General features: G+C 43.5%; 1 protein-coding gene across 1 annotated transcript in view; it reads right to left on the minus strand.

Annotated features, from left to right (window-relative positions):
* The window catches only part of LOC110515884 (glutamate receptor ionotropic, NMDA 3B), a 30106-nt gene extending 21078 nt beyond the window's left edge, over nucleotides 1-9028 (minus strand). Inside the window, exons 1-2 of the mRNA XM_036982694.2 lie at nucleotides 8390-9028; nucleotides 8073-8245 (exon numbers count right to left, since the gene is read on the minus strand). Coding sequence (XP_036838589.2) covers nucleotides 8073-8245; nucleotides 8390-9010 — 794 coding nt within the window. The 5' untranslated portion in view covers nucleotides 9011-9028. The remainder of the gene's footprint in view (nucleotides 1-8072; nucleotides 8246-8389) is intronic.
* Nucleotides 9029-12143: the final 3115 nt, after the last annotated feature.

Here is a 12143-nt window from a genome sequence, read left to right on the forward strand (position 1 = left end):
GTGACTTCCTTCCATTAACTCTGACAGCAGAGGAGGAAACATTAAAACTATGAATTAATACTGAGGTCGTTAACCCACCTCTACCCTCCACTCTGCACTGAATATCAATGTACCTATAGAGTGTGTGTCCTGTTTACAGCTCAACTGACTCATCAGATGTCAGACTGGTTACAGACCTCTCTCTCCCCCTCTCTCTCTCTATCTCTCTCCCCCTCTCTCTATCTCTCTCTGTACTCTCCCCCCTCTCCCCCTCTCTCGCTAGCTCTCTGTCCTCTTTCCCCCTCTCTCTCAATTCAATTCAATTCTTTAATTCAATTCAATTCTTTACTGGCTTTATTGGCATGGAAAACACATGTTAACATTGCCAAAGCAAGTAAAGTAGATAATATACAAAAGTGAAATAAACAATAAAAATTAACAGTAAACATTACACATACAGAAGTTTCAAAACAATAAAGACATCACAAATGTCATATTATATATATATATATACAGTGTTGTAACAATGTACAAATGGTTAAAGTACTATCTCTCTGTCTCTCTGTCCTCTCTCCCCCTCTCTCTCTCTATCTCTCTGTCCTCTCTCCCCTCTCTCTCTCTATCTCTCTGTCCTCTCTCCCCTTCTCTCTCTATCTCTCTGTCCTTTTCCCCTCTCTCTCTCTATCTCTCTGTCCTCTCTCCCTCTCTATCTCTCTATCTATCTGTCCTCTCTCCCCCTCTCTCTCTCTATCTCCCTGTCCTCTCTCCCCCTCTATCTCTCTATCTATATGTCCTCTCTCCCACTCTATCTCAATTCAATTCAAGGGCTTTATTGGCATGGAAAACGTGTTAACATTGCCAAAGCAAGTGAGGTAGATAATATACAAAAGTGAAATAAACAATAAAAATTCACAGTAAACATTACACATACAGAAGTTTCAAAACAAAAAGACATTACAAATGTCATATTATATATATATATATATATATATATATATATATATATATATATAATATATACAGTGTTTTAACAATGTACAAATGGTTAAAGGACACAAGATAAAATAAATAATAATAAATATGGGTTGTATTTACAATGGTGTTTGTTCTTCACTGGTTGCACCCAGTCTCTCTATCTCTCTGTCCTCTCTCCCCTTCTATCTCTCTATCTCTTTGTCCTCTCTCCCCCTCTATCTCTCTATCTCTTTGTCCTCTCTCCCCCTCTATCTCTCTATCTCTGTCCTCTCTCCCCCTCTATCTCTCTATCTCTTTGTCCTCTCTCCCCCTCTATCTCTCTATCTCTCTGTCCTCTTTCCCCCCTCTCTCTCTCTCTCTCTCTCTCACTCTGTCCTTCTTGCTCTCTCTCTTCAGTTGATTTGGCAGCTGTGTCTATTGAAGGGCTGTATGGTCGATGTCACTAAGATAACAACACCCTGTTTGATCTCCTCCTCTCCTCCTCTCTCCTTTCCTCTCCTCCTCTCTCCTTTCCTCTCCCCCTCTTTCCTTCCTCTCCTTCTCCTCTTTCACCCCACTCCATAATGTGGGTAGAAGTGTTGTAGTAGAATGTTGTTGTTCTAAACAGAAAGAAGGCCGATCGACAGCGTATAGCTTCACACACTTTGGTGAGAAAACGTAAAGACCATTTATGCTTCTTTCAGAATCCAAGGCCTGTCATGTTATTAGTCTGTGACTTAAATCTCAGTGGATACTGCTGCTGTGGGTGGTTGGGACCTTTACAACTCTGTTGGTCAGTGTGATCAGACAGACAGACAGACAGACAGACAGACAGACAGACAGACAGACTATCTGTAATCTGGCTAGGTTTCCAACAAACTCCCGAAGTAATTGTAGGTTTAACACTGAAAAAGCCCTGCTTCCTTTCCTCATTTCCTCCCTCACTCCTTCACTCCATCGATCCCTCTCTCCCTCAGGCATTGGGCGGTTAATTACCTTTCCGACCGGAAGTAGTCTAACTTCCAGTACTTTGTAATAGACACTGGCCCTGTTAGCCCTATCTATCTATATAAAGCCGTCAGACAGAACACTGGCTCTATCTATGTAAAGCTGTCAGACAGAACACTGGCTCTATCTATGTAAAGCTGTCAGACAGAACACTGGCTCTATCTATGTAAAGCTGTCAGACAGAACACTGGCTCTATCTATATAAAGCCGTCAGACAGAACACTGGCTCTATCTATGTAAAGCTGTCAGACAGAACACTGGCTCTATCTATGTAAAGCTGTCAAACAGAACACTGGCTCTATCTATCTATGTAAAGCTGTCAAACAGAACACTGGCTCTATCTATCTATGTAAAGCTGTCAGACAGAACACTGGCTCTATCTATGTAAAGCTGTCAGACAGAACACTGGCTCTATCTATGTAAAGCTGTCAGACAGAACACTGGCTCTATCTATATAAAGCCGTCAGACAGAACACTGGCTCTATCTATCTATGTAACGCTGTCAGACAGAACACTGGCTCTATCTATCTATGTAAAGCTGTCAGACAGAACACTGGCTCTATCTATCTATGTAACGCTGTCAGACAGAACACTGGCTCTATCTATCTATGTAACGCTGTCAGACAGAACACTGGCTCTATCTATCTATGTAAAGCTGTCAAACAGAACACTGGCTCTATCTATCTATGTAAAGCTGTCAAACAGAACACTGGCTCTATCTATGTAACGCTGTCAGACAGAACACTGGCTCTATCTATCTATGTAAAGCTGTCAAACAGAACACTGGCTCTATCTATCTATGTAACGCTGTCAGACAGAACACTGGCTCTATCTATCTATGCAACGCTGTCAGACAGAACACTGGCTCTATCTATGTATAGATGTCAGACAGAACACTGGCTCTATCTATCTATGTAAAGCTGTCAGACAGAACACTGGCTCTATCTAGGTAAAGCTGTCAGACAGAACACTGGCTCTATCTATGTAACGCTGTCAGACAGAACACTGGCTCTATCTATCTATGTAAAGCTGTCAGACAGAACACTGGCTCTATCTATATAAAGCTGTCAGACAGAACACTGGCTCTATCTATGTAACGCTGTCAGACAGAACACTGGCTCTATCTATCTATGTAAAGCTGTCAGACAGAACACTGGCTCTATCTATGTAAAGCTATCAGACAGAACACTGGCTCTATCTATGTAAAGCTATCAGACAGAACACTGGCTCTATCTATGTAAAGCTGTCAGACAGAACACTGGCTCTATCTATGTAAAGCTGTCAAACAGAACACTGGCTCTATCTATGTAAAGCTGTCAGACAGAACACTGGCTCTATCTATCTATGTAAAGCTGTCAGACAGAACACTGGCTCTATCTATGTAAAGCTATCAGACAGAACACTGGCTCTATCTATGTAAAGCTATCAGACAGAACACTGGCTCTATCTATGTAAAGCTGTCAGACAGAACACTGGCTCTATCTATGTAAAGCTGTCAAACAGAACACTGGCTCTATCTATGTAAAGCTGTCAGACAGAACACTGGCTCTATCTATGTAAAGCTGTCAAACAGAACACTGGCTCTATCTATGTAACGCTGTCAAACAGAACACTGGCTCTATCTATCTATGTAACGCTGTCAGACAGAACACTGGCTCTATCTATCTATATAAAGCTGTCAGACAGAACACTGGCTCTATCTATCTATGTAAAGCTGTCAGACAGAACACTGGCTCTATCTATCTATGTAACGCTGTCAGACAGAACACTGGCTCTATCTACAGTGCCTTGCGAAAGTATTCGGCCCCCTTGAACTTTGCGACCTTTTGCCACATTTCAGGCTTCAAACATAAAGATATAAAACTGTATTTTTTTGTGAAGAATCAACAACAAGTGGGACACAATCATGAAGTGAACAACATTTATTGGATATTTCAAACTTTTTTAACAAATCAAAAACTGAAAAATTGGGCGTGCAAAATTATTCAGCCCCCTTAAGTTAATACTTTGTAGCGCCACCTTTTGCTGCGATTACAGCTGTAAGTCGCTTGGGGTATGTCTCTATCAGTTTTGCACATCGAGAGACTGACATTTTTTCCCATTCCTCCTTGCAAAACAGCTCGAGCTCAGTGAGGTTGGATGGAGAGCATTTGTGAACAGCACTTTTCAGTTCTTTCCACAGATTCTCGATTGGATTCAGGTATGGACTTTGACTTGGCCATTCTAACACCTGGATATGTTTATTTTTGAATCATTCCATTGTAGATTTTGCTTTATGTTTTGGATCATTGTCTTGTTGGAAGACAAATCTCCGTCCCAGTCTCAGGTCTTTTGCAGACTCCATCAGGTTTTCTTCCAAAATGGTCCTGTATTTGGCTCCATCCATCTTCCCATCAATTTTAACCATCTTCCCTGTCCCTGCTGAAGAAAAGCAGGCCCAAACCATGATGCTGCCACCACCATGTTTGACAGTGGGGATGGTGTGTTCAGCTGTGTTGCTTTTACGCCAAACATAACGTTTTGCATTGTTGCCAAAAAGTTCAATTTTGGTTTCATCTGACCAGAGCACCTTCTTCCACATGTTTGGTGTGTCTCCCAGGTGGCTTGTGGCAAACTTTAAAATACACTTTTTATGGATATCTTTAAGAAATGGCTTTCTTCTTGCCACTCTTCCATAAAGGCCAGATTTGTGCAATATACGTCTGATTGTTGTCCTATGGACAGTGTCTCCCACCTCAGCTGTAGATCTCTGCAGTTCATCCAGAGTGATCATGGGCCTCTTGGCTGCATCTCTGATCAGTCTTCTCCTTGTATGAGCTGAAAGTTTAGAGGGACGGCCAGGTCTTGGTAGATTTGCAGTGGTCTGATACTCCTTCCATTTCAATATTATCGCTTGCACAGTGCTCCTTGGGATGTTTAAAGCTTGGGAAATCTTTTTGTATCCAAATCCGGCTTTAAACTTCTTCACAACAGTGTCTCGGACCTGCCTGGTGTGTTCCTTGTTCTTTATGATGCTCTCTGCGCTTTTAACGGACCTCTGAGACTATCACAGTGCGGGCACATATATACGGAGACTTGATTACACACAGGTGGATTGTATTTATCATCATTAGTCATTTAGGTCAACATTGGATCATTCAGAGATCCTCACTGAACTTCTGGAGAGAGTTTGCTGCACTGAAAGTAAAGGGGCTGAATAATTTTGCACGCCCAATTTTTCAGTTTTTGATTTGTTAAAAAAGTTTGAAATATCCAATAAATGTCGTTCCACTTCATGATTGTGTCCCACTTGTTGTTGATTCTTCACAAAAAAATACAGTTTTATATCTTTATGTTTGAAGCCTGGAATGTGGCAAAAGTTCGCAAAGTTCAAGGGGGCCGAATACTTTCGCAAGAAACTGTATCTATATAAAGCTGTCAGACAGAACACTGGCTCTATCTATGTAAAGCTGTCAGACAGAACACTGGCTCTATCTATCTATGTAAAGCTGTCAAACAGAACACTGGCTCTATCTATCTATGTAACGCTGTCAGACAGAACACTGGCTCTATCTATCTATGTAAAGCTGTCAGACAGAACACTGGCTCTATCTATGTAAAGCTGTCAGACAGAACACTGGCTCTATCTATCTATGTAACGCTGTCAGACAGAACACTGGCTCTATCTATCTATGTAAAGCTGTCAGACAGAACACTGGCTCTATCTATGTAACGCTGTCAGACAGAACACTGGCTCTATCTAGGTAAAGCTGTCAGACAGAACACTGGCTCTATCTATGTAAAGCTGTCAGACAGAACACTGGCTCTATCTATGTAACGCTGTCAGACAGAACACTGGCTCTATCTATGTAAAGCTGTCAGAGAGAACACTGGCTCTATCTATGTAAAGCTGTCAAACAGAACACTGGCTCTATCTAGGTAAAGCTGTCAGAGAGAACACTGGCTCTATCTATGTAAAGCTGTCAGACAGAACACTGGCTCTATCTATGTAAAGCTGTCAAACAGAACACTGGCTCTATCTATCTATGTAAAGCTGTCAGACAGAACACTGGCTCTATCTATATAAAGCTGTCAAACAGAACACTGGCTCTATCTATGTAAAGCTGTCAGACAGAACACTGGCTCTATCTATGTAAAGATGTCAGACAGAACACTGGCTTTATCTATGTAAAGATGTCAGACAGAACACTGGCTCTATCTATGTAAAGCTGTCAGACAGAACACTGGCTCTATCTATGTAAAGCTGTCAAACAGAACACTGGCTCTATCTATCTATGTAAAGCTGTCAGACAGAACACTGGCTCTATCTATGTAAAGATGTCAGACAGAACACTGGCTCTATCTATGTAAAGATGTCAGACAGAACACTGGCTCTATCTATGTAAAGATGTCAGACAGAACACTGGCTTTATCTATGTAAAGCTGTCAGAGAGAACACTGGCTCTATCTATCTATGTAAAGCTGTCAGACAGAACACTGGCTCTATCTATATAAAGCTGTCAGACAGAACACTGGCTCTATCTATGTAAAGCTGTCAAACAGAACACTGGCTCTATCTATGTAAAGCTGTCAGACAGAACACTGGCTCTATCTATCTATGTAAAGATGTCAGACAGAACACTGGCTCTATCTATGTAAAGATGTCAGACAGAACACTGGCTCTATCTATCTATGTAAAGCTATCAGACAGAACACTGGCTCTATCTATGTAAAGCTGTCAGACAGAACACTGGCTCTATCTATCTATGTAAAGATGTCAGACAGAACACTGGCTCTATCTATCTATGTAAAGCTGTCAGACAGAACACTGGCTCTATCTATCTATGTAAAGCTATCAGACAGAACACTGGCTCTATCTATGTAAAGCTATCAGACAGAACACTGGCTCTATCTATGTAAAGCTATCAGACAGAACACTGGCTCTATCTATGTAAAGCTATCAGACAGAACACTGGCTCTATCTATGTAAAGCTATCAGACAGAACACTGGCTCTATCTATGTAAAGCTATCAGACAGAACACTGGCTCTATGTAAAGCTGTCAGACAGAACACTGGCTCTATCTATCTATGTAAAGATGTCAGACAGAACACTGGCTTTATCTATGTAAAGCTGTCAGAGAGAACACTGGCTCTATCTATCTATGTAAAGCTGTCAGACAGAACACTGGCTCTATCTATGTAAAGCTGTCAGACAGAACACTGGCTCTATCTATCTATGTAAAGCTATCAGACAGAACACTGGCTCTATCTATCTATGTAACGCTGTCAGACAGAACACTGGCTCTATCTATCTATGTAAAGCTGTCAAACAGAACACTGGCTCTATCTATCTATGTAAAGCTGTCAGACAGAACACTGGCTCTATCTATGTAACGCTGTCAGACAGAACACTGGCTCTATCTATCTATGTAACGCTGTCAAACAGAACACTGGCTCTATCTATCTATGTAAAGCTGTCAGACAGAACACTGGTTCTATCTATCTATGTAACGCTGTCAGACAGAACACTGGCTCTATCTATCTATGTAAAGCTGTCAGACAGAACACTGGTTCTATCTATCTATGTAACGCTGTCAGACAGAACACTGGCTCTATCTATGTAACGCTGTCAGACAGAACACTGGCTCTATCTATCTATGTAAAGCTGTCAGACAGAACACTGGCTCTATCTATGTAAAGATGTCTGACAGAACACTGGCTTTATCTATGTAAAGCTGTCAGACAGAACACTGGCTCTATCTATCTATGTAAAGCTGTCAGACAGAACACTGGCTCTATCTATGTAAAGCTGTCAGACAGAACACTGGCTCTATCTATCTATGTAAAGATGTCAGACAGAACACTGGCTCTATCTATGTAAAGCTGTCAAACAGAACACTATCCCTGTCTTTGTAATGGTGTCAATAAAGCTTTGTATAGCTGTCTAAAGCTAATCTAGCCACAGTCCCAAGCCTTAAGTCTATCTACAATCTGTCCAGGTCTGTCTGTTTATTCTCAGGCTTGGCATGGATTATAAATGGGACAGGTCCTCTCAGACTCCATTCTATCATCTGGTGCCAATGGCTGGAGGAGGGGAGAGAGATGTGTGTGTGTGTGTATATGTGTGTGTGTGTGTGTACAATATATCTACCTGGCCAGGTACTGTCCAGACGAGGGCACTTCCTCTTTGTTAGGTTTGTCGTAACAGTTGACCAGGTTCTGGATCAGAGCCAGGTCTGGCCTCACCTCACTGGCCGACGTCACCGCCTGGCCAATCAACCGCAGCGCGTCTCGGATGAAGAAGGTGATGGGCTTACGACCCACCTAGACACACACACACACTTTTAAATGGGTTTTCAAAGGTCAAATAAAACCAACACCAAATAAATCAATCAGCCAATCAATGAATCACCCAATCAATCAACCAAACAATTCAATGAATGAATAAATCAACCAATTAATAATCACCTCTCCATAAGCCAATAGGCCGAGGGGCCCGCCCAGCGAGAGGAGAGAGTCAGGTGACAGAGGGTTACCCATAATCCACTGCAGTGTGGGGAGTGAGGGAGTGAGACGCTGGGCGCAACGGAGGACAGAAGAGAGACATTCTGGGTCGGAACCAAGGATGACCACGGAGGAGAGAGGAGAGGCGGAGCGAAGAAGACGACGGGAGAGGAGAGACAAGACCTCAGCTTCCCTCTTGTCTTCTCTGGTCTCATCATTTGTTTCTTCACCTCTCTCAGCCCCTCTTTCCTCCTTCCCTCTCTCCTCCCTCCTCTCCTCCTTCCCTCTCTCCTCCCTCCTCTCCTCCTTTCCTCTCTCCTCCCTCCTCTCCTCCCCTCCTATATGTGTAAGGTTGATGATATCCAGTAGATTCCAGCTTGTTCCTTTCTGTGTCTCTAGATGTTTCAATAGTCCCTCCCCCCTCTCCTCCCATCCAGGACACACCACAGCAACTCCCCCTCCACCCCCTTCCTGACCCCTGCCTCCCCCCTCTCTTCTCCCTTCACCCTTTGTCTCCCCCTCTACCCCCTGGAGAACAGAGAGCAGAAGGTTGGCCAGGCGAGAGGGTGGAACACGAACTGACATTTGGAGATGGAACTGGTTCTAGGGGGAGAGAGAGAGAGAACAGAATGTTACCAGAACCAAACCATTCTGCAATACTTTCATAGAGTGATGTTCATAAATCTTGAATGTTGTTGAATGGATAGAAAGGCCCCTGAGTGAGCTACCTGTGCTCCCTTCTTCCAGACTCTACTTTCCAACCATGTCTTGTTGCTTTACGCCTACAGGCAAAGTCAAGGGTATGTTGCATATGTATACAGTATCTATGGGTTCAGTAAGGAACACATACACACACCTTATGAATATAGACAGAGCGCGGAAATCTGCTAGTCTGCTAAATCTTCAGAGACACAACTGAATTAATACAGTATTTATACATATACTCATGGTGGGTGTACAGGTGTGTGTGTGTGTGTGTGTGTGAGATACCATAGTGTTTGAACTCAGCGGAGGTGTGAGGGTTGTACGAAAAAGTCGGTAGCTCGGTGTGGGGAGGAACAGTGTGTGAAAAATAGAAAGAGAGATGAAAGGATGGGGGGATGGGAAAGTGGAGGAATGGGAGGGTGGAGGGATCGAGGGGTGGGAGGGTGGAGAGATGGAGGGATGGGAGGGTGGAGAGATTGAGGGATGGGAGGGTGGAGGGATGGAGGGATGGGAGGGTGGAGGGATGGAGGGATGGGAGGGTGGAGGGATCGAGGGATGGGAGGGTGGAGGGATCGAGAGATGAGAGGGTGGAGGGATGGAGGGATGGGAGGGTGGAGGGATGGAGGGATGGGAGGGTGGAGGGATGGAGGGATGGGAGGGTGGAGGGATCGAGAGATGGGAGGGTGGAGGGTGGAGGGATTGAGAGATGGGAGGGTGGAGGGATCGAGGGATGGGAGGGTGGAGGGATGGAGGGATGGGAGGGTGGAGGGATGGAGGGATGGGAGGGTGTAGGGATGGAGGGGTGGGAGGATGGAAGGATGGAGGGATGGAGGGGTGGCACGGTGGAGGGATGGAGGGTGGAGGGATGGAGGGATGGAGGGTGGAGGGATGGAGGGATGGAAGGATGGAGGGATGGAGGGATGGGAGGGTGGAGGGATGGAAGGATGGAGGGATGGAGGGATGGGAGGGTGGAGGGATGGAGGGGTGGCAGGGTGGAAGGATGGAGGGATGGGAGAGGTGGCAGGGTGGAGAGATGGAGGGATGGAGGGGGTTCCATTCTGTAAAGTACAGTACCTGTGATTGCTATCGAGCTCCATTGGGAAGGGAACACTGCCGCTACCAAGCTAAATAATCCAGTATAGTTTAATACAGAGTGTGATGGCTAACCAACCAGTGTTGTTGTGTAATTATGCTAAACAGCTAATGTTTATTTACTCTTCATTTCCTCACGTCTCCAGGCGTTTAATACAATATTCTGGATTTAAGATGAATTACATTTAATCACACACACGTGAACACAAACAGACATACACACATACACACACACTCAAGGCTGCAGCCTAAGTTGTAAATGGTGTTTATCTCAGTATAACACCATGCTAGCCCACACAGACCTGCCGATGAGAACAGAGATACACACTACTGGGTTTATAGCCAATCACACAACTTTAAAATGACTAAATCTTATTTCACACGTACACACACTTAAAATGGCCAAATATTATTTCACATTATCTCACACACTCGCAATGAAAATGTCCAAATCTTATTTCACAGTTAATATTGACGGGTGGTGTTGTGTTTATTAGATTTCGGCTAGTAAAAAATGACATTTAAATACAGGAAAATTACATCCACACGAACACACACACACGCACACGCACGCGCACACACACGCACACACACATGCACACACACACACACACACACACACACACACACACACACATCCACAAGAACACGCATGCAAGCACACACTCACACGCACACGCACCATTTCATTGTTCTCAGCACAGCTGAATTATCATTTGCATGATCAAGAAGCGGAGAACATTAGCTATTAGATTCCCCCCACAGACTGTGACAGTTTAACAGTGGGAAATGGTATGACAGTAGTGAAGCTTTTATCAGAAAAATACCAGATATGTTCCCTGTGGTGTGGATGGTGTGTGTGTGTGTATGGTGTGAATATGGTGTGAGTGTGTGTGTGTATGGTGTGTGTGAGTATGATGTGTGTGTGTGTGTGTGTATGTATGTGTGTGTGTGTGTGTGTGTGCGTGTGTGTGTGTGTGTGTGTGTGTGTGTGTGTGTGTGTATGGTGTGTATGGTGTATGTGTATGGTGTGTGTGTGTGTGTGTGTGTGTGTGTGTATGGTGTGTATTGTGTGTATGGTGTGTATGGTGTGTATGTTGTGTGTGTATGGTATGTGTGATTATGTTGTGTGTATGGTGTGTGTGTGTATGTTGTGTGTGTATGGTGTGTGTGTGTATGTTGTGTGTGTATGTTGTGTGTGTATGGTGTGTGTGTATGGTGTGTATGGTGTGTGTATGTATGTTGTGTGTATATGGTATGTGTGTATGTGCTTGTATGTTGTGTCTGTATGGTGTGTGTGTGTGTGTGTGTGTGTGTGTGTGTGTGTGTGTGTGTGTGTGTGTGTATGTGTGTGTGTGTGTGTGTGTATGGTGTGTATGTTGTGGGTGTATGGTGTGTGTGTGATTATGTTGTGTGTGTGTATGTTGTGTGTATATGGTGTGTGTGTATGTGTTTGTATGTTGTGTCTGTATGGTGTGTGTGTGTGTGTGTGTATGGTGTGTGTGTGGGCTGTCAATCACATTATCTCACTCGCAATGAAAATGTCCAAATCTAATTTCACAGTTAATATATCCGGCTGTGATTGGGAGTCCCAGAGAGCGACGCACAATTGGCCCAGCGTGGTAAGGGTTTGGTCCGTCATCGTAAATAAGAATTTGTTCTTAACTGACTTGCCTAGTTAAATAAAGGTTAAATAAAAAATAAAATAATATTGTGTTTATTAGATTTGTACCAGTAAAAAACTATATTTAAATACCAAGACATGACATTCACACAGACATGACCACGTTGTAACCAGCACCTTGGGATTTAGGATGATTATTCATCATGAATGTTTTCACCTCATAACATAGCAGATGCTGTTAGTCAACTAGTGAGTCATTGTACAGTCATGTTGATGATGGAAACAGCAGTCAGTCTA

The sequence above is a fragment of the Oncorhynchus mykiss genome, chromosome 7 (genome assembly GCF_057628025.1).
Source record: "Oncorhynchus mykiss isolate SJ-2025 chromosome 7, ASM5762802v1, whole genome shotgun sequence".
NCBI lineage: Eukaryota > Metazoa > Chordata > Actinopteri > Salmoniformes > Salmonidae > Oncorhynchus > Oncorhynchus mykiss.